The sequence below is a fragment of the Pogona vitticeps genome, chromosome 2 (genome assembly GCF_051106095.1).
Source record: "Pogona vitticeps strain Pit_001003342236 chromosome 2, PviZW2.1, whole genome shotgun sequence".
NCBI lineage: Eukaryota > Metazoa > Chordata > Lepidosauria > Squamata > Agamidae > Pogona > Pogona vitticeps.
In genome coordinates, this window is record NC_135784.1 from 81704270 (window position 1) to 81727508 (window position 23239).

The 23239-nt window shown below is 45.3% G+C and overlaps 1 protein-coding gene across 4 annotated transcripts in view; it reads left to right on the forward strand.

The window, feature by feature from the left end:
* HYAL3 (hyaluronidase 3) overlaps window positions 1-19603 on the forward strand; it is a 48049-nt gene extending 28446 nt beyond the window's left edge. For 3 of the 4 annotated variants that reach the window (XM_020789056.3, XM_072989823.2, XM_072989824.2), the window contains exons 2-4: window positions 3116-4099; window positions 8565-8654; window positions 18641-19603. In XM_020789056.3, the coding sequence (XP_020644715.3) occupies window positions 3179-4099; window positions 8565-8654; window positions 18641-19060 (1431 nt within the window). In that variant the 5' untranslated portion in view covers window positions 3116-3178 and the 3' untranslated portion in view covers window positions 19061-19603. Of the gene's footprint in view, window positions 1-2546; window positions 2661-3115; window positions 4100-8564; window positions 8655-18640 lie in introns of those variants that run through there. The other variant, XM_020789047.3, reaches the window with a different exon arrangement.
* The last annotated feature ends 3636 nt before the right edge of the window (window positions 19604-23239 follow it).

The window sequence follows — 23239 nt, forward strand, 5'->3', positions numbered from 1 at the left end:
TTCAAACTGTGAACCAAATTGCTTCAACTTCCTGTCTGGATAGATCCGCTGCCCAGTATATTTTTGTTAGCCATTTACTTGTGCTGGGCTGATTACTCTGTGTACCAGTTTCCTATGTGGCTGGGCAGAAGGGACTGGGCAGGATGCTATATCTAAAATTAACCTCACAATTGCCAGGAGTACCAAGACTGCTAGATGCATATATTTGCTTCCAGAATCCATTGAAGTGTTTATCTCTGGAGATACTTTTTTAGAACTATGGATGGGGAAAGATATGGAGAATGCAACCAAATGATTTGTAACACAGATATGAAACAACCAAGCAGGACCTACTAGAAGACTTGGGTCACAGTGAAGCACGGCGGAGCATCCTGAGCCAGAGATATGAAGGTGGCCGCAGAGTGACAGTATGGATCTCTTGATCTACTTCTGTCCTGGAAGAAAAATATTACCACAACCTGACCGCTGTGGCCCTTATCTGTACTAGCGGAATAGTTCTTTAATCATCTTGGTAGATACTTGGCTGTCTAGTATAGTTTCTAAATGGGACGTATAAACAGAGATGAAGCAAACAATGCCACATACTCCTTGAAAGAGAAACTGAGTCAGCCTTGAATCCAATTGTTTGAAGCAAAGGTGGAATTCAAGTCTAATAAATAAAATTCCAGAAACAACAAACTGGGTTTCATCTGAACGGACATCAAATTTTCTTTCTTCATATCAGAAACATCCCAGTATAATTAATAAATATATCAGATAATTTCACCCAATAATAGGCAACATCAAGAACATTTGGGGCAGATAACATCAAGTCTTCCACAGTACATGTTGAGGAGCATAGTGTGCTCTTGCATAGGTGTGAAGTTGCCTGTTCTCTGAACTTGCAGAGAAGTCTTGTGTTGGCATGAAACCCTATTTTCTTAGGTCCATTTTGGTTCTGTTACCTTTGGCCTTTAGTCTCTTAAGTGAGTTCCAGGTAATCCAGTTCTCTGTGTGACCAGCAGTTGAGCTTTCCATTTTAATATGTGGGAGAGTTTTTGTTTTTGTTTTGTTTGTATATTTATATTATAATGCTGCCGCTCTCTACTGTTTCTTCAAGATTACCAGAGATTCTGAAAAAAAAAATTAATTTTGATCTGGGAGGGCAGCTTGGTAGCCAAAGGATACATGTGCATTTGATGTAGAAGCTTTGCACCTTTCACTCAAACTGTATAACGTATTTTCAGCACTAGTGCTTAGTTTTGAAGTAAGAATAGAGAAGTATGTGCCACTAAGCATGTACAGACTGTTGTTCTCCTATTTTTTGGAAAACCAAAGCCAAAATGTGTACCTTTCTTGTGTCTGATGAAGTGGACTTGTCCATGAAAGCTCGCATTAAAAAATTAAAAAGGTAGTCTTTAAGGTGCATTCCTCACCACTGGTGATGCTGGTGAGGGCTGCTGGAAGTAATAGTTCTACGTATCTGTAGGACCACACATTCTCCACTTCTGCCTTACACACTGAAAGACTATTCCCAGTTATCTGAAAGCTCAGAGATCTCTATTGATAACACTGCATCAAAAGCAGAAAGAGAAAAAGGAGATGGGTGGCATCACAAAACCTTTCTCTATGAGGGTAAAATGAAGACATGAAAATCAGAGACTAAGGATATGGTGTGTGAGAGAGGCTAGGAGAATTATTGCCGTCTTTCCCTCTAACAGGAAATAATTACAATGCATAGAGGTGATCGTTGAGTGAACCTTTCCTACTGATTGGGGAAAATGCAAATTTAGACACACTATAAGAGTGCTGAAAAGAATTGTCTCAGACAGTGAATGAATTGTCCAGTTGGTAATAAAATGTGGCTCAAATTCTTGAGAGTGCAGGAAGAAAGGGTGTCAGTGGTTTATGTATATATGATATTGATGTCATACTGTTGGATTTTTAAAGTAGACTTAACATTTCTGATCCAACAGCATTTAAGATTGGATGGACAGGGTAGAATGGGGTGCCCCATCTGTTAGCTGGCTTCCCTTTTCAAGCAGTTTCAGCCAGCAGTCCTCTGGGGAGACCCAAAATGCTCATTTCAGAGCCAGCTACTAGTTGTCTGAAGAGAAGCATCATTTGCAATTTCATTGGCAGGCTGTCCCTTCAGTTTGCAAAGCAGGAGTGGAAAAATGAAGCCAAGGGGAATGACACAGAGCAAACACATCCAAACCAGCAAAGGGAAACAGTCTGGTCTGCGTTTTGTGTCTCTCCATTGTGGAAAAACACCTGGCAGGGAGCAGCTTCTACTGACAAATGAGGTGACAAATGTGTTGACTTTACACATCAGTCCATGCAGGCAGCTCGCCACCAGACGGCTCCTTACGCCACAAGTTCCGTCTGTGAGTTTGCCTTCTTTAAAACTGCAGCCAAGGCATTTACTTCCAGATGGCCACCTTCATGTGCTAAGTGCTAGATGGGGGGCACCTGTTTCTCTTTCTGTTAGCTCCTGCCTCACTGTGTGGGCCACCATCTTCTCTCTCTGCCTCCTTCCCTCCCTCTCTCTTTTCCCCTACCCCATGCCGGCAGGCAGCTGAGGGAGGGACAGATCACTCTTGCAAAAGTCGGACTTAAATCTCTTGCAGAGGGTATGGAAGTGAGACCGAGGACTGCAGGTCGTTTGTATTTCTAGTGAGGTGAGCCATATGGTTTTAGACTCACATCTTAAGTTCTGATCTCCAAGTTAAAGCTGCAGCTTGAAAATTGTTGTGGGTCTATATGGTGACTGCTTCAGCTGTTTTAGTTTCACTTAGCTAACAAATTAGTTACAGTTACTTCCCTCAAAGAACTCGAATACAGTATCTCCTCCTCATTTTATATCCACCACAACCCTTTGAGACAGGTTAGGCTGAGAGACAAGCCCAAATTCACCTAGTGATCAATGGACAGAATGCCTTCAAGATCACAGTGTTTTTTTTAGTGCATCAAGGTGGTTATCCAGAATAAGGGGATTTGGACTCAGATCTCTGCTCCGCCCTAGGTAGACTGTGTAACCACCACACTGTACATATCCCCTGTAATTGGTGGCAGTCTAATTGTTGGGACAGGGAAGAAATCTTACCCAGTTTGATCTTTTCTTTCTCTGCAATAGGGAATGCAGTTGTAAACAAAGCAGTAAGAGCCCCAGAAGAGACATTGGCTTCTTATATCCACCATGATTCTGGACACAGCCATCTGGATCTGTCTCTCCTTCTGCCTGGGTTCCACTCAACATCTGAGAGGGCATAGCTGGGAGTGGACAACTGCCAGACCCATTGTCCATCAGGAACCATTTGTTGTGGTGTGGAACTTGCCCACAACTAGATGTGAAGAACGTTTTGGGATTACTCTACCTCTTGGTGTCTACGGCATTGTGGAGAACAAAGGCAATCTGTTTCAGGGCCAGAACATGACCATTTTTTACAAAAACCAGTTTGGACTCTATCCTTACATCACCCCAGAAGGAGAATGGCACAATGGGGGAATACCCCAGAATGTCCGTCTGAATGAACACCTTCAAAGAGCTTCAAAAGAAATTAGAGAACTCTTGAATCATAGCTTCCACGGTCTGGCAGTAGTTGACTGGGAGGAATGGCGCCCTCTTTGGAGACGGAACTGGGGGACCAAGAAAATTTACAGGGAAGCCTCTGAACAACATGTATTGGAAAGGTTTCCTGGTCTGTCTGGCAATGAACAATCCTATTTTGCTGAGCTGGAGTTTGAAGAGGCAGCTCGGGCGCTCATGGAGGCCACACTAGCGATGGGGAGAGAACTGAGGCCACAGGGCCTCTGGGGCTTCTACCGATTTCCTGACTGCTTCAATGACAACTGGGAGAAAGAGGATAACTACACAGCACATTGTAACCCCAAGGAGGTTCAGAATAATGATCTCCTCATGTGGCTGTGGGAGGTTTCCTCAGCCCTCTACCCCAGCATATATCTCCCTTTGAAGCTTCCAGAATCTCACCACCAGAGATACGTTCACCATCGCCTCAGAGAGGCATTACGTGTGGCACAGTTTGGCCCCAAGCATCCTCTCCCTGTGATAGCCTATTCCAGAGTTTCCTACAGACACTCATCAAAGTATCTTACCGAGGTAAGAACTAAGTAGACCTTTGATCTAGATGGGCGGGGTATAAATCTAAATCAATCAATAAATAAAAATGTGAGATGTTGAAAGAAGAGGCTAGCTGCATGCAGCAAGCTGAAGGAGACTTTTGGAAACAATCCTGTCAAGGAGGGGTGGGCAAGATGTGCCCTTCCAGATACAGAAATCCCATCAGCCTTAACCAGCAGAGAGCAGGAGTAGGGGGAACAATTTTGGGAATTGCAGTTCAACAAGATCTGGAGGATCAGGCTTTGTTCACCAGGAATAATAGCTTCTATTCAGCATTATATTTTTGTTTTGTCTTTTTTCCATGGGATTCAGGCTGGCAAATATCCATTTTCCTACTGTGTTTTGTCTTCCACTGAATTGAATGGCTCAGCATCTGGATCTGGAATCTGTGACCCATGGGCCTCATGCAGTCTTCAGGGTTCCCCTGTTCAGCCCACAGCCCAATTTCGAGCCATGTCCTGTCCCCTAGGAGAATCTTCCATCACCAGTACAACACACCATACAAGGAGTTTTATAATCTCCATGCCCAGCCCTTAGGGCCAGGAGGATCCAGAACCTTCCAAGGCAGTCTTTTTCACTATTGAACAACTCTTTACTGTCAAGAGGTTCTTTCTAATGTTGAAATTACCTCTCTTGTAATTTGGATCCATCGAGTCTTATCTTCCTGAGCTGGAGTTTGTGCCATCTTCCAAATGACAGACTTTCAAATATCTGAAGATAGTAATGTCATCTTAATAGTCTGCCTTCAAATCAATTCATCAGTCACAAGACTTACATGTTGCTTGATCCTTAGGGAAGCTTTAGGTGCTCTTCCTTTCATCCATACCATTTTATGATTCGATGATTCTAATCCCCATCCTGCCACACTGGGTGGATAGTGTTAAATCTCTCCACCCGGTGTGCTTGGATGGGAGTATAAATACCCTCAGCGTACGTTTGTAACTATTGAATAGGTCTTGTTGTTGTTGTTGTTTAGTCGTTAAGTCGTGTCCGACTCTTCATGACCCCATGGACCAGGGCACGCCAGGCCCTCCTATCTTCCCCTGCTTCCTGGAGTTGGGTCTAATTCATGTTGGTAGCTTCAATGATTGAATAGGTCTAATGCAGGCTTAATGCCACATAGAGAATAATGTGTGCACCTCATCTACACTTGGAACTGCCAGATTCCCTGAAGGAACCGGTTGGGGAACAAGCTGGGAAACAGGGGGGTCTGAGGGGTCTCTGGGGCAACCAATAGAGACAATATACGGCAGGGAAAGATATGGCGGTGGGAGTAGAGCATGCCCGAGTAGGAGAAAGGAGGTTAGATACCTTACACCTATCCCCCTTTCTAGCTCTACTCCTAGCCAAATGGTATCAGGTGACCATATCAGCCACCCCCCGGGCCACATGGTATTGTTGGTAAACGCCAGGTCGGCAAAAAACAAGACTGCCCTCATCCATGACTTAATTTTGGATGAGGGGGCCGACCTGGCATGCATTACTGAGACCTGGGTGGGAGAAGAAGGAGGAGTTCCTGTATCTCAGTTATGTCCCCCTGGGTACTTGGTCCAACACCAGGGTCGCCCGGAGGGGCGGGGAGGAGGTGTGGCAATAGTCTACAAGGATTCCTTCCATTTTTCCAGGCTCCCTGTCCCCTTGGGAAATGGTCTAGAGGGCCTGTATTGTGTGTTGGGCTTGCGAGACAGACTAGGGATTCTGCTGGTGTACCGCCCACCCTGCTGCTTACCAACAGTCTCCCTACCTGAGCTGACGGAGGTGATCTCGGATCTGGTGTTGAGGACCCCCAGACTTTTGGTACTGGGGGACCTCAATCTCCATGCTGAGGCCACTTTATCAGGGGCAGCTCAGGACTTCATGGCCGCCATGACAACCATGGGGCTGTCTCAACATGTCATCGGCCCGACTCATGAGAAAGGCCATACACTTGACCTAGTATTCTCTGCGGGACAGGGGGATGGTGGTCCGGATGTGGTGGATTTATCTTTGACTCCGTTGTCATGGTCGGACCATTTCCTGGTAAAATTTAGACTCTCAGCCACTACTACCCTCTGCAGGGGTGGGGGATCAATTAAAATGATCCGCCCCCGGAGACTTATGGATCCTGAAGGATTCCTGAATGCTCTAGGGGAGTTTCCAGCTGATATGGTCGGCGCTCCTGTCGAAGCCCAGGTCGCCTTGTGGTACAAGGAGATGGCCCGGGCGGTTGACACGATCGCACCTAGGCGCCCTCTCCCTGCCCACAGAGCCTATAAGGCTCCATGGTACACAGAGGAGCTTTTGGCCATGAAACGGTTGGGGAGACGGCTTGAGCGCAGATGGAGGAAATATCGCTGCGACTATGACCAAACACAGCTTAGAGCCCATTATCGGGCCTACTCTGTGGCAATACGGCTGGCGAAACGCCAGTATTTCTCCAGCCGTATCGCTTCCTCGGTGTGTCGTCCAGCAGAGCTATTTCGAGTGGTCCGGGACCTTCTTCAGCCTAATGGTTCGGTGGAGGTCCTGGACTCCTCAGTGGCTCGCTGTAACGAATTTGTTACGCACTTTGAGGGAAAAATTGCTCAGATTCGCAAAGATTTGGACTCCACTGTTGATGCAGAGCCCATGGTTGTGTCCAGTGCTCCGGACTTATGTCATAATTTATTGGATGAGTTTCAGTTGTTGCGACCTGAGGATGTGGACAGGGTGCTTGGATCGGTTCGTGCCACCACTACACAACTCGACCCTTGCCCATCATGGCTAATAAAGAAATCTGCCAGGGGAGTTTGCACCTGGATCCTGGAGGTCATCAACTCCTCGTTAAGAGAGGGAGTGGTTCCTGCCCCATTAAAGGAGGCAGTGATTCGCCCGCTCCTAAAAAAACCTAATCTGGATCCAGGTCTAGTGAACAACTATCGTCCAATAGCAAACCTCCCTTTTCTGGGCAAGGTGTTGGAACGTGTGGTGGCTGAGCAGCTCCAGGCTCTCCTGGATGAAACGGATTATCTAGATCCATTTCAATCAGGTTTCAGGCCGGGTTATGGGACGGAAACTGCCTTGGTCGCCCTGTATGACGACCTTTGCCGGGAGAAAGACAGGGGTAATGCATCCCTGTTGATTCTCCTGGACCTCTCAGCGGCTTTCGACACCATCGACCATGGTGTCCTTCTGGACAGACTGGCTGGGATGGGAATGGGAGGTACTGTTTTACAGTGGTTCCGTTCCTACCTGGCTGATCGAGTCCAGAAGGTGGTGCTGGGGGACAGTAGCTCTGACCCATGGCGGTTGCGTCATGGGGTTCCTCAGGGCTCTATACTGTCCCCCATGCTGTTCAATATCTACATGAAACCGCTGGGGGAGGTCGTTAGGAGGTTTGGGCTGAGGAGTCAGCAATATGCTGACGACACCCAGCTCTACCTCTCATTTTCTACCAATCCAGGTGTGGCAGTCACCGTTCTGAACTCGTGCCTGGACTCGATAATGGTCTGGATGAGGGTCAATAAACTGAGGCTCAATCCAGACAAGTCTGAAGTGCTGCTGGTAGGTGCCCCGCCAGATAGGTTAAAGGGCCATCTCCCTACCTTAGACGGGATCACACTCCCCTTAAAGGATAGGGTCCGCAGCTTGGGGGTGCTCCTTGACCCCAGTCTGACCTTGGAAGCCCAGGTGGACTCGGTGTCCAGGGGTGCCTTCTTACAGCTGCGGAGAATATATCAACTTCGCCCTTACCTGGATGAGCGGAGCCTGGCAGCAGTCACTCATGCACTGGTAACAACCAGACTGGATTACTGCAATGCGCTATACGTGGGGCAGCCTTTGAAGACGGTCCGACGACTGCAACTGGCACAGAACCGGGCTGCGCGGCTGGTAAGTGGTGCCGCCGCACGGACTCATATCACGCCGGTTCTGAAAAATTTACACTGGCTGCCGGTTGCTGCTCGGGCCCAATTCAAAGTGCTTACTTTGACATATAAAGCCCTAAACGGCTTAGGACCTGGTTACCTAAAGGACCGCCTTCTTCCATATGTGCCTGCCCGTCCTTTAAGATCAGGCCAGGAGGCCCTTCTGAAGGTGCCATCCCTGAAAGAGGTGAAGGGGATGGCATGTCGGAATAGGGCCTTCTCGGTTGTTGCCCCCCAACTTTGGAACACCCTCCCTAGAGAGATCCGCCTGGCTCCGACACTCTTGGCCTTTCGGCGCCAGGCAAAGACCTTTCTGTTCACCCAGCATTTTAATTAATTACTTTTAATGTTTTAATTGTTTTAAGAAATATTTTAATATATGGTATTTTATACTGTTTCTTAAAATGTTTTTAATGTTTTTAGGTTTTGATGTTGTACGCCGCCCAGAAGCCACTGGCAATGGTGCGGCTGAAAAATATTGTAAATAAATAAATAAATAAAATAAATACATATACAGCTGCTAGATGTTAAATATTTTCTTCCTTCTTTTCTTTACTCAGGCTGACCTGGCCTATACCATTGGTGAGAGTGCCGCACTTGGAACTGCAGGAGTTGCTCTTTGGGGTGACCTCTCTTATTCTAATTCACCTGTGAGTATCTTTTCAAGATAGAAATCCATTAATTAACCAAAGCCTGCCTAAGAGGAGAATGAACCTCAGGCAGAAAACAGACACACTTTTACCTACCACAGTGGTGGTTCTTGCACCTGCTTGGCAGTGTTCTTTCCCTGCTTTGGTGGAATTATTTCTTCACCCAGTGAACTGTGGGATCTCCCACCATAAAATGCAGTAGTGGCCCCCAACCTAGCCAGTTTTTTTTAAGGAACTGGACAAATTCATAGTGGATATAGCCAGGGCTTGAAAATTTTTAGAATGTCTCACTAGTCAGTCAAAAATTTTACCAGTCAGCATGACCAGAATATAGCCTTGCAAATTATCTTAACAAATTTAAACTAGGCACTTGTTCACTTATTTCTACATAACAATGTGTACAAACCCAAAATAAATACAGTGGTGCCTCGTATAACGAGTGTGATGATTTGTGTTTTTATGTGTATTAGAATGGGATATGTAGTCCTAAGATTGTCCCAATAGCATCCATTTTGATTTAAAGTCTGCTCTGTAGTAGGAAAGTTTTTCATGCTGTTACAGAGAAGCTTCGCTCTCTGATTATCTCGTTGCTAAGATGAGTAGAGAGCAGAGACTTTCGTAGTCAAAATAATTCTGCCACAAAGAATGATAACAACTGAAGCTCCATGAGAAAGTTAGGCGGAACAACAAGACCCAGGAGGGGGTGTTCCTTATGAAGCCTTCTGGGAAGAAGAAGGAAGTTAGTGAGAGTTGGAAAAAGATGGAGTTTGCCTGAGAAAGGGGCAGACACGTGCTTTTCCCATAATGGACTATTTTTCCTACCTTGGACTGATGGAAGTCAACAGGTTTTCATCTAGCATCAGCCTTTGAAGACCCAAGACACGTGAGATGGACTATGTTACCCTTTATATTAGTTAGCATAGTTTCATTTCTTTATTTTTCCAGCTGGAGTGGGGGAAGTGGAGTGTTCCGTTGGTCTTGAATGAAAATGTACCTACTATACTATTTTACTATCAACTGAAATCTTTTCTAAAGCAGTTCTTTTCAATAAAGCAGTAATGTCTAAATCTGCATGCATTAGTTCTTGAACAGACTAGCTGTATGTCTAGTTGGCCATGTGTATTCGCTACCGAAGATTTAGAGCCAGATTACTCTGAGTATAACTCAAGGATGTGTCTGTGTGTGTTGCTTTCTTAATAAGGAGATTGGCTTTCTGAGGAAGAAATTTAGACAAGACCTGGCTGAGATCTAAGTGGCTCTGCTCAGCAGTTAGAGGTTTGTCTGGGTTTCGTACTCATCCCAATTTCCGGCACCCCCATAAATCTTCTTGGAGATAAGGGGCTGCTTACATGGTTGGCAGCGGTGACACGAAACACAGGCTTTGATTTATTGTGTTTACTTTGGCTTAAGTTGAAAGCAGCAAGCATCTCGATGCATGTGCTTTTCACAGCTGAAACTCCCAAGCCTTGGCAAAGGGGTTTCTTCCACGCTATTTACTTTGAAGAGCTATAAATTAGCCAAATTGCTTTTTCTTTTAAGCTAAGGGTCTTAATGAAAAGACTTAGCTTTAAGCCAAGTCTGTAAGAACTAATGCTTTGGTTATGTAATTGGGCTGTTTAATGAGTGGGCATTTTCATGCAAGTAAACGGTCGCCCTTCTGAAGCTCCAGTTTAGGGCTGTTTTTTTTACAAGAGTGTTTTATGGCTTTGCCCTCGCCCTACAGTTTCGGCTACATGGGCAGGGAGAGATTTTTCCTTTTGGGTCAGCTTGGCGTTTGCGTTAGTTGCAGCTTGTATGGAGCAACACTTAGAAGGAGAAGAATTTTTGGAGTTGCCTGGAGAGCTGTTTGTGACTCAGAGGAAAGTTAAGATTGGTGGTGCATCTGCTAAGCTGCCTTTGGTTAGTAAAGATACGAAGCCCTGGCACCAAGAGCTTTTGGAGGCTCTTGAGCACGACGTCTTGACTCAAAGTGGAGCTAAGCAAAGGATTACTTATGGTTCTTCACAACTGAGAAGGGAATTACAAAAGGGAAATATAATGGCTAAACTCCCAGCACAGGATGTCCAGGATCTACTTGGATCTGATTCAGATCAGACTTGGACTAAGTTGCAACAGATGGATCAGGCAGAGGAAATGGCGAGTGCCAGCACTCCAGTAAGGAGGGGAGTGCCAGTCAGAAACATTTCTGATGGGACAGCAGGAGCAGCAGCAGCAGCAGCAGCCGGTGCTGAGGGCCCTGATCCTAACAAGAGTCTATCACCAGTGGATAAGTTAACCCTTATGTTTGCTGATTTTGTTGCTTGTCACACTCAATCTATTCATAATCAGAACATTGCTGATGAGTTATTGAAGCAGTACAGAGAGGCAAAGGTGGAGCGTTTGGTTAATGAGCTGAAGGAAAAAGAGGAGTTTAAGAACTCAATAGCCAGTGTTGATAGAAGCAATCTACCTTACTACCATGATGGCGATGATATCTTATCATTTTTATCTCTTTATGAACAAGCGTGTCGAGATCTTAAGATACCGGAGGCCTGGTACCTCAAGCTATTGCGTACTCAGTGTTCTGGGCAACTTGCCAACTTGGTAGCCAAATTATCTGATGAGGACCCTGACTGGCCTATTTTTAAAGAGGTGGTAAAGAGAAAATTTGGTTTTACTTCGGAAATACTGAGGCAGAACTTTAGAAAACTGAAAAAGCAGCCTAATGAGTGTTATTCTGCACTAGCTGACAAAATAGAACATCTAGGTGATCAGTGGTTGAGCTCCTTGGGCGCCAGTACCTTTGGGGATTTAAGAACTGCGTTGTACATGGAGCATTTTCTTAATTTAGTGCCTTCAGAAATAAGGAGTACTTTGTTGGAGAGAGGATACAAAGACTTGCAAACCCTTGCTTTAAAGACTGATGAAATTCTTTCCTTTAAAACGCATGAACCTGCTGTTAGGGCAAAGACTGCACCAGTAGCGCCTAAGAGACAGAGTCAGCCTGAATTTAGAAAGTCTTTTTCTCAAGAGCCCAGGCAAAGTTCATTTGAGCAACGCAGGAGCCTAGCTCCTAGCCAGAGTAAAACGCCTCTTAAATGTTTTGAATGTGGTGGCTCTCACCTGCGACGAGATTGCCCAAGGTTGAATGTGCCAGCTAGCCAAGTTAAGGAGCCAGCTAGAAAAACACCTGTGCCAGCCCCACGCAGATCTAAAGCAGGCACACCCAAGATGGCGTATGTAAGTTCTGTGCCGGCGGGAACTCAGCAAGTGCCAGCCGCCAGTAATGCAGTTTCTGTGCCTCACCAGTCAAGCATTGTGCCTTCACAGAGTCAGGAAGGAGTTAACCTAACTGTAACCCCTTCGCAAGCCAGTGGAATGCAGGCAGCAGTAAACCAATATGTGCCTAGAGTTTTGGACTTACAAATTGCTTCAATTTCCTCAGAAATTGTAAAAGAGACTGCATCAGGAGAGAGGTTTTCTGTTATGGATCCTGATTGCATAGTACCAACTGCACAAAGGGACTGGGCAACCCGTACATTTTCTGAGGTGGTTTTTCTTCACACACCTGGAGGTGATATGGCTTTAAGTGCTTTTCGTGACTCGGGTGCCGACATTTCTTCGATAAGCAAACATTTTCTAGACCCCACCTTGATCTTGAACAACCTGAGGTGTCCAGTAAAAACTTATGGCTCTATAGAGACTGATCAGCATTTCATTCCTCTAGCTTATGTCAAAATTTCGTATAAGAGCTGGTCAGGGGCAAAACATATTTTAACCCATGAGGGAAAACCTGATTTTCTTCTTGGAAATGATCTTGCTTTTTTGGATCACATGCAGAGTCAAAATGTAACTTCGATGTCAGTAGTTACGCGTTCTCAAAGTAGGGAGATGCATAATCCTGAACGGGAGCAGGAATCCACTGAGGATAGCTCAGATGGAGACCTTACCCAACAGCAGCCTCTTGTGACCGAACCTGATAATGCAGCTACAACTGAAACTACAATAGAGGAGGTGATACCTAAGGGATCAGAGGACTTTAGACTGAAGCAACTTAATGATCCCTCTCTAGCTTCTTTGAGGTCACAAGCAGACAACTATGCTGAACGTCCTGCGCATCAGCAAGTTAGTTTCCTGTGGGGAGAAAATGGACTTTTGTACAGAGAATATTTCCCCAAATCCAACTTGGATGCCCAACCTGTTCAACAGTTAGTCGTGCCTACTGAATATAGACTGAGAATACTAGAAATGGCTCATGACCATCCGAGTAGTGGGCACCAAGGAATACAAAAAACCCTAAAGAGGATTTCTCAACATTTTTACTGGCCTGGTATTTCAAAAACTGTAAAGGACTATGTCAGTTCTTGTGACTATTGCCAACGCACAGGCCATCAAACTGACAAGGTAAAGGCCGAAATGCAGATTATGGAAATTCCTGACCAAGTGTTCCAGTGTTTGCAAATGGATGTGCTAGGACCTTTTGTTCCTACTAAATCTAAGAAGAAATACATCATTTCTTTCATCTGTTCTGCCAGTAGGTGGATCGAGGCTTACGCTATTAGCAACCTGACAGCTACCACCATAGCTAGAATCATCGTGGACTTGTGCTCGCGTATTGGAGTACCATCCAAAATAATTTGTGATCAAGCAGGAGCCTTTACAAGTGAACTTATGCGTAAGATCTGCGAGATAAGTGGAATAACCATCAGTTTTAGCACGGCCCATCATCCTCAATCTCATGGTATGGTGGAAAGAGGTCAACAAACTTTGCTTAGGATGATTAAAACTTTGACCCAAGAATATGGAAACATTTGGGATGAGCTTTTGCCTTTTGCTTTGTTTGCTTACCGTAGCTCAGCTCATTCTTCACTAGGTGGCTTTTCTCCAAGTGAGGTGGTGTTTGGAAGAAATCTACAAGGACCATTGGACTTCCTGAAATCCGATTGGGAAGGTGTGGTTAAAAGTAGTACTGTGCCAGTTGCTGATTTTGTTAGAAAACTTCAAGAGAAACTCTTGGCTGTCCAGGAGTTGGCCAGAGACAATTTGTTGGATGCTCAAGCAAGTCAGAAGTTCTTCCACGACAAGAGATCCAGACACAGGGAATTTTCTGTGGGTGATTTGGTACTTGTTCTGAATCCACTCAGACCTTCTAAGTTAGAAGTTGTCTGGGAAGGTCCAGGTGAAATTGTTCAAAAATTGGGAAATGTCAATTATCTTGTCAAAATGTTAGATTCTAATAAGAAACCTGTTCTTTACCATGTCAATAGTTTGAAACTGTACAAAGATAGATCTGCAATGGTTTTCCAATGTCATGCTGAATATTTTCATGCTGCAAATGAACCTATTGATATGTTGTCTGAATTGCAAGATGCAGGTACATGGTCTGATAATCTTGTTTTAACAGGTACCGTTGATCAGAAAGAAAGGTTGTTTCAAATTTTGGAACAATACCAAGATGTGTTTTCAGATAAACCAGGTTACACCAAATTGATCAGTCATGTGATAACTACTGAAAACAATGCCCAGCCCATACGGTCTAGCCCATATAGAGCAATTGGTAATCATGCTATCCAAATTGAACAAGAGATACAAAAGATGTTATCTTTGGGGGTGATTGAACCGTCATTCTCCCCTTGGGCTTCTCCGGTGGTTCTGGTGCCAAAACGTAACGCTTTGGGTGAAATTCTCGAGGAAGTAAGATTTTGTGTTGATTACAGAAAGTTAAACAGTGTTACTGTTCCAGATCCATACCCATTGCCTAGAATGGATGATTTAATTGAACATCTTTCAAAGGCTAAGTTTATCAGCATTCTCGATCTAAAGAATGCTTATTGGCAGCTTGATTTAGCTGAAGATTCACGAGATAAGACTGCTTTCATCACGCACGTGGGAACTTTCCGTTTCCGCAGATTGCCATTTGGTTTGAAGAACGCCGGTGCGTCATTTCAAAGGATGATAGACAAACTTTTACAAGGTTTACCTTTTGCAAGTGCTTATCTTGATGATGTTGCCATTTTCAGTTCTGATTTTGATTCTCACATGTCTCACATTGAAACTGTTTTGTCCAGACTTCAGCAAGCAGGACTGACAGTCAAAGCCAGCAAATGTCAATGGATGCAAGGAAAAGTCATGTACTTAGGTCATTTGATTGGGCAAGGAGAAATTCAGACTTTGCAAGCTAAAGTACAATCTATTAATGATTGGCCTATTCCAAAAACTAAGAAACAGGTACGCTCGTTTTTGGGCCTAGTTGGCTACTACAGAAAATTCATTCCTGATTTCAGTCATTTGGCTTCACCTCTGACAGAGCTCACTAGGAAGAGACAGCCTGTCAAGGTAAAGTGGACACCAGAGTGTCAAGGTGCCTTTGATGCTTTAAAAGCTAAGATTATGGATGCACCTATACTGAAATCCCCTGATTTTGACAAACCATTCATTTTACAAACAGATGCCTCTGAATTAGGCCTTGGAGCGGTATTGTTACAGCAAGGAGAAGATGGGAACCTTTATCCTATCTCATACTTCTCTAGAAAACTCTTGGATAGAGAGAGAAATTACGCAGTACCTGAAAAAGAGGCTCTTTCTATATTTTGGTCTCTCAATTTACTTAGACCTTACCTATGGGGGCGTAAGTTTACACTCCAAACAGATCACAGAGCTTTAGTTTGGTTACAGAAGATGAAATCTCACAACCAAAAATTGTTGAGATGGAGTCTAGCATTGCAAGATTTTGATTTTGAAGTTCAACACATTCCTGGAAAATTGAATGTTGTGGCAGATGGTCTTTCTAGAATGTACTGTGAAGATTCTTATGAACCTAAACGTTGAAACAATGTATTCAACAGTGTGCTATGTTTCAGTATTGTAATAGTTAATCTGTAGTTGAATTTTGAGATATAACCAGTTAATTACTTTGAATTACTTTTTAGTTACTTTTACTTGATTTCTTAAAATTAGATCAGATTTACTGTTCTGAATTTTAACGATTATCAGGGGGGGCATGTGATGATTTGTGTTTTTATGTGTATTAGAATGGGATATGTAGTCCTAAGATTGTCCCAATAGCATCCATTTTGATTTAAAGTCTGCTCTGTAGTAGGAAAGTTTTACATGCTGTTTCAGAGAAGCTTCGCTCTCTGGTTATCTCGTTGCTAAGATGAGCAGAGAGCAGAGACTTTCGTAGTCAAAATAATTCTGCCACAAAGAATGATAACAACTGAAGCTCCATGAGAAAGTTAGGCGGAACAACAAGACCCAGGAGGGGGTGTTCCTTATGAAGCCTTCTGGGAAGAAGAAGGAAGTTAGTGAGAGTTGGAAAAAGATGGAGTTTGCCTGAGAAAGGGGCAGACACGTGCTTTTCCCATAATGGACTATTTTTCCTACCTTGGACTGATGGAAGTCAACAGGTTTTCATCTAGCATCAGCCTTTGAAGACCCAAGACACGTGAGATGGACTATGTTACCCTTTATATTAGTTAGCATAGTTTCATTTCTTTATTTTTCCAGCTGGAGTGGGGGAAGTGGAGTGTTCCGTTGGTCTTGAATGAAAATGTACCTACTATACTATTTTACTATCAACTGAAATCTTTTCTAAAGCAATTCTTTTCAATAAAGCAGTAATGTCTAAATCTGCATGCATTAGTTCTTGAACAGACTAGCTGTATGTCTAATTGGCCATGTGTATTCGCTACCGAAGATTTAGAGCCAGATCAAGGATGTGTCTGTGTGTGTTGCTTTCTTAATAAGGAGATTGGCTTTCTGAGGAAGAAATTTAGACAAGACCTGGCTGAGATCTAAGTGGCTCTGCTCAGCAGTTAGAGGTTTGTCTGGGTTTCGTACTCATCCCAATTTCCGGCACCCCCATAAATCTTCTTGGAGATAAGGGGCTGCTTACAACGAGTGCCCCGTTTAACGACGAATTCACATAGCGATGGCAAAAATGTCATCGCTTTTGCGATCGTATAACGAAGGTGCCTATGGGGGGAAATCGCTTTGCGATGTTTTCCCCATAGGCACCATTTTCCCCCAGCTGAGCGGCGGGAGCCTCCAGAGGAGCGCTCCCACCACTCAGCTGGGGGAAAATGCCTGTGGTGGCCTTCGAAGGACCCTTCTGAAGGGTCCTTCTGAGGCCACCGCGGGGGGAGGGTGGGGGGATCCGATGCCTGTCAGGCATCCTGGGCTCGGATCCCACCCGCCGCTGGTTACCCAGCCTTGGGTAACCGGCGGCGGGTGGGATCCGAGCCCGGGATGCCTGAAAGGCATCCAGATCCCCCCGCTCTCCCACCCTCCCCCGCGGCTGGGATCGGACCCGCGGGGGTTAGCCCTGCCATGGCTGGACTCCCAAGAGTCCAGCCATGCCCGGGGTAGCCCCCGCGGGTCAGATCCAAGCCGGATCCAAGCCGCGGGGGGAAGGTGGGGAGACTCGATGCCTGTCAGGCACCCTGGGCTCGGCAGCGCGGGGCGGCGGGGACAGGGTGGAGGGGTTCCAAAGGCTTCCAGGCTTTTGCCTGGAAGCCTTCGGGATCCCCCACCCACCCTGTCCCCTTCGCTGGCAGCCACCCCCACCCCCCGCTTTCCCCAGCCTGGATCGGGCTCCTGGGAGTCCGATCTCGGCTAGGGAAGGCAGCGCGGGGCGGCGGGGACAGGGTGGAGGGGTCCCGAAGGCTTCCAGGCTTTTGCCTGGAAGCCTTCAGGATCCCCCACCCACCCTGTCCCTGCCAGTTTTTAGTCCATTGGAAGGCAATAACCAGATTTTAATGCGTTTCAATGGGCTTTTTAATTTCGCTTTACGATGTTTCCGTATAGCGACGTTAATCCTGGAACGGATTAACGTCGCTATACGGGGCACCACTGTATACCCTCAAACTTGGGTTGCTTTGTTACTTGCATGTCTGTGGAGTCATGAAGCTTGTATTTTGAATGCTTTTCTTTTGAATGTCTCCAGCAAAAATAAAACTGAAAGCAAAAGCTCCTGGCTTCTTAAGGAGCCACGCTTCCCTCCCACCCTAGAATGTGTCCTCCTTTGGTTGAAATTGGGAGCAGGGGATCTCCATATTCTCCAGCAACTACTCTACATTCTCCTGCATAGTTATATATCTATGTGCCGCTGGAACTCTCTTCTTGTGAGAAGAGGGCTGTTTTCCTCTGGCAATGGGAGTGGGGAGGGGAGGACTGCAGGTTAATTGAAAGAGAGAGGGACAGGCAGAGGGTAAGGAGGCAGGGAGGGAGGGAGCTGTGGCTCATCAAGCAGCATTTTTTCACTCGTCACAGACGAGTGGATGAGTGCATTTTTCAAGCCCTTGATATAGCTGTCAGTGGCTATTGGACACCACCAGGATGATATACAGTGGTGCCTCACTTAGCGATGTTAATTGGTGCAGCAAAAATCGCCGCTAACCGAAAACATCGCTAAGCGATTTTTAAAAGCCCATAGGAATGCATTGAAACCCCTTCAATGCCTTCCTATGGGCAAAAAAATTACCTTTAAGCAAAAATCCTCCATACGGCGGCCATTTTCGCTGCCCGTTATGCGAGAATCTGTTCCAAAACACAGTGGGCGGCCATGTTTTTTACCCGGCGGCCATTTTGGAACTGCCGATCAGCTGTTGGGAAAACATCGCTATGTGAAAATCAGTAAGCGAAACAGCTTACCGATCATCGCAAAGCGATTTTTTCCCATTTAAAATATCGCAATGCGATTGCTTTTGCGATCGCAAAAACCAAATTGCTATGCGATTTCGTCGTTAACCGGGGCACTCCTTAAGCGAGGCACCACTGTATTCAGTATAAGAGCTTGCATGTTTCTGGACATCAGCTGTAGGCAGACATGAACACAAAGGTCATGTTGCACTTGTTTCCTATTTGGGAGCTCCTCATAGGCATCTGTTTGGTCAGAATGGGAATAGACGACTGAAGGAGATAGATGTGTGGTCTGGACCCCCATGGCTATTCTAAGGCTCTCATATTTTTAATGTTCTAAGTTGTAATTCAGGCTTTCTGTCTTCCAGGAGAGCTGCAGGAGCCTTCGTGACTACATCATCACCACCTTGGGGCCATATGTTGTCAATGTAACCACAGCTGCCCACCTGTGCAGCCGCCAACTGTGCCATGGGAATGGACGATGTGTGAGAAAGCAACCTTATAAGCTGGGAACCTTCCTCCACCTGGATCCTCAGCTGTGGGAAGGGGAGAGAGATTTTCAGCACCAGGAAGTGTCTGCCTGGGAGCAGTTCCACTGCCTGTGCTATCCTGAATGGACTGGCAGCTGGTGTGAGAGACCACAGTGGACAGGCCCTATCAAGGGACCAGAGTGCAACCAAGCTATGCAGTATTATGAGGTCTATGATGCAGCACGTGGCAACCACGTTATCATGAGGTCAAACATTTGTCCTCCTTCCGTTTATGATAAAAAGACAGAACTCCGATAACTGTACCTACAGGGCACAAGCACTTTAATGTTAGGACTACCTTGATATTGTTCCAGAGAATTTTATTTTCCCCTCAGCCAGGTGATCCTTCCATTGGCTGAGTGGAGAATGACATGTTTCCTGAGATGTAGGAAAACAGTAAACATGGGCCACTACACACACTTTCTGTCTCCTGTCCTTTCTGCTCATGGTTAAAATAATCACAGATGTCAGTTAGTGGTTTTAAAGATGAAAACATCTCAGGAGATGTGCATGTCCAGGAAGAGGCCATAGCTCAGTGCCAGCCACATGCTTTGCATGTTGGGTGGCTTCAGATTCAATCCAGTTTGGAATATCAGATGGCCAATGTGGAGAAAGACTGCTGAAACACTAGAGAGCCTTTCCCCAGACTAGGCAATTTATGGCCTTGATCAACTACTGTAATCAACTGCTCGGTTATAAGATACCTTTCCTATTTTTTATTCAGAATTATGTGGATCTGAGGATTTACACATGGGAGTTTCGAAACTATGCAATAAAACACATCTATTAAACTTAAAAGGACACTTGGCAGCTGTAATGGTTTGATATTGTACCATTGGGTACCAATGATATTGTACCATTTTACGCAAGCATCTGTAGAAAGAATTTGACATAGTGAAGGAAATGGCTGGAAATGGGAACCTCCCTCAGGATGATGATTATCCATGCTTAATGTATGCAGGTCCCTCCTCTCTTAACATTACAGAGACTTGACAGATTTTGGAACTTCGCATCACACTTGATCTGACATAGCTTTGATTGAAATAAAATTCTTCAGAGGTTGAGGCCAGTTTCCTAGCCTTCATCCTTGCTGTATCACCTGAGTTACAGGTCCAATCAAGTTAGCCTTTAAAACAGAAAGTTATGAACACCCACAGGTCTATTTTCCTCACCAACCAGTAGCTGAAAACCACTCCTGTGTAATGTTCCATGTTCCCCTGTAGCTTAATGGGGTAACAGCACCACTTTTAGCCATCCACTAGGCCTTCTCATCATCTGCTGCTAAAATGAGGGCTGGGAGTGAGAACTTAGAGGAGGCCCAACATTCAGTTCCTAGCATTTCCCTTGAGAACAAGGATATAGAACAGGCACCTGAGAGGGGACAAAACTGAGATGTGTAAAATTATGCAGGGGATGGATAAGCTGGATAGAGGGAAGCTCTTTTCCCTCTCATGCAATACCAGAACCAGAGGACATCCACTCAAATTGAATGTTGGGAGAGTGAGAAGAGACAAAAGAAAACATTTCTTTACCCAGCGTGTTGTTAGTGTGTTGATGTCTGACCTAGATGCCTTTAAAAGGGGATTGGACAGATTCCTGAAGGAAAAGTCCATCGCAGGTTACAAGCCATGATGGGGATGTATAATCTCCAGGCGTCAAAGGAAGGTCCCGCCAAATGCAGGGGAGGGGTATCAGGAGAGAGGTACGTATCTCATTGTCTCGGGTGCTCCCAGAGGCATCTGGTGGGGCCACTGTGAGTTACTGGAAGCTGGACTAGATGGGCCCTTGGCCTGATCCAGCAGGGCTCTTCTTATGTTCTTATATGTCTTCCACTCTTGTTGGACCACATTTTCTATCTTCCCCTACCGTCATAGTTCTCCTGGCTAGGGCTGCTGGGAATTGCTATCCAAAAACATCTGGAGGGACACATTTCTGAGAGAGGAGTCCTCAGACAGCAAAGCTGGGAGAGACCTCACCCCAAGACTTTGGACAGCTGCAAACAACAGGGAATGCTAGGCTAAGGGAATAAAGCTTTGAGTCAACCTAAGGCAGCTCTGTATCGATGTGCATATGCTGATGTCAGTCAATCTGCCTTTTGCTCGTCTATTGATCTACACAACAGTGGGGCCATACATACTAAGCATGGGAGGTTTTGGTCCAAAAGCTTAGCTGCTTGGGTCCATGTCAGGCACCCATTTTTGTCTCAGCAGTGCAGCCACTGGTGGTATCATATGTACGAGGCTGAGTGAAGAAGAGCCCAGTGGATCAGACAAAGTACCCTCACTTAGTCTGATCCACTCAGTCCCTCAGCCCAGTACCCCCATTCAGTGGCCAACTAGAGGCATACAGGAAACCCACAGATAGGGTACGAAGGCAGGAGCCCTCTCCTCTGGTCTCCCCTCCACCTGCACCGACAGACCTTCAGAGTCACAGGGTCTCTGGAGCTGGTGGCTTGTTTCACTTATATGTTACGAATGATTCTGGAAGAGAATAAGAATGTATTAAAACCAAATCTCAAATGGCTGTACCCATAGTTGTCACTCTTATGACACCACCACCTACTGGTATTGTTCCCAGATGGAAGAGTTCCAGTGTTTCCTCCAAGAAGAAACAATGGTCCCTGAATACTGACAGGCCGCACACAGGTCTAGTCCTGTAATCCTTCACAAGACAAGCAACCACCTCACATTGTTGGTTTTCTTTTTTGTGCAATTCCCAAACAGTTTAAAGCACAGTAATGAAGAGTTGTATCAGAAATATGGCTAAAAATGGCTGCAGTCTGCCTAAAATGAAACAATCCTCAAAGATGTGAAAGATTTAGATTTTTTTTTTCATGCATTGGCTCTGTTCTACTTTTAATTCTATGATTATAAGAGTCTCGTTAAATGTATTCGCGAAGGCTTTCACGGCCAGGATCTAATGGTTGTTGTGGGTTTTTCGGGCTCTTTGGCCGTGTTCTGAAGGTTGTTCTTCCAGTGCTGTCCTCTGAAGATGCCCATGACCACAGAGACTGGCGAAACGTTAGGAAGAACAACCATCAGAACATGGCCAAAGAGCCCGGAAAAACCCACAACAACCTCTCGTTAAATGACTTGCACATACCATTAGCTGAAATGGGAACAAATAAAATACAGAGAGTTTCCAAAATGTGTGTTTTCAACTTAAAATACTGTCCTTTTCATTCTTAAATGCTAGAATACATATGTGCTCAATTTGGGAGCACATCCAAGGTTATGGTAACAATCAGTTGTTTGAATACAATGTTCCGCTTGATTGTGTTTTCACCACTGTGCATGACAGTGTGCCTATGGCTGTGTGAGCTTATCTTCCTGGCATATTATGTAGATCATTAACTGGGACAATGAAAGGCTCCTTGCTGTAGGGAAAGAGATCAAGGAATGCCTTTGCTCTCATTGTGCTTCTCTATGCCGCATCCTTCTGCTGCTTGGAATTGTTCTGTACTTGAGTCATCTTTCACATGCTATGAGGATTAAATGTTGACTGTCAACAGCTGTAAACTATCAGCAAGCAAACTACAAGGATCAGTTAGATCTTGTGCGCAACTGACACAGCTATTTACAAACAAAGACTCAAAGACTCACTGTGAATGTTTGGTAGACCAGAGGGCTCAAAAATGTGTGGCAGTGGACTTTTGAGGTATAAAAATGTAGGGCACCTTTCTTTCTGTCTGTTTGAAAGGAGAATTGTCATCTGAAGTGTGCCATACTCTCTGGCACTCACCTGGTGATGAATGTACAAGGGACATATGACAATGCATAATATTTGGCTGTCTGAGGTGGCTTTGCGGGTTAAACCGCAGAAGCCTCTGTGCTGCAGGGTCAGAAGACCAGCAGTCGTAAGATCGAATCCATGAGACGGAGTGAGCTCCCGTCGGTTCTCCCAGCTCCTGCCAACCTAGCAGTTCAAAAGCATGTAAAAATGCGAGTTGATAAATAGGTACCCACCACGGTGGGAGGTTAATGGCGTTCCGTGTCTAGTCATGCTGTCCACGTGACCACGGAAACTGTCTTTGGACAAACGCTAGCTCTACAGCTTGGTAACAGGGATGAGCACCGCGCCCTAGAGTTGGACATGTCTGGACTAAATGTCAAGGGGAACCTTTACCTTTACCTAAGAGGTAACTTGCATCTTTTTGAGTTTTCCACTGATTTTATTTTACCTGCAGAAGTATACAGTACTAGGTAACTCAAGGATTTTGCATAAACATTTATGTTGAGTGGCAACAGTGCTCTTATAGCTACTGAGTGGGAGGGGACAGGGAGTGGAGCCTGAAACCCCCAGCCACTAGATTCCAAAGGATAGATGAGGGGAAGGCTGGAGCTGTGCTCTGTCCTGCTCGTGGGAAATTATCATACTCCACCCCCTGGGGTCATTTATAGTGAGAACTGCAACCTTCTCACCAGCATCCAGTTCACA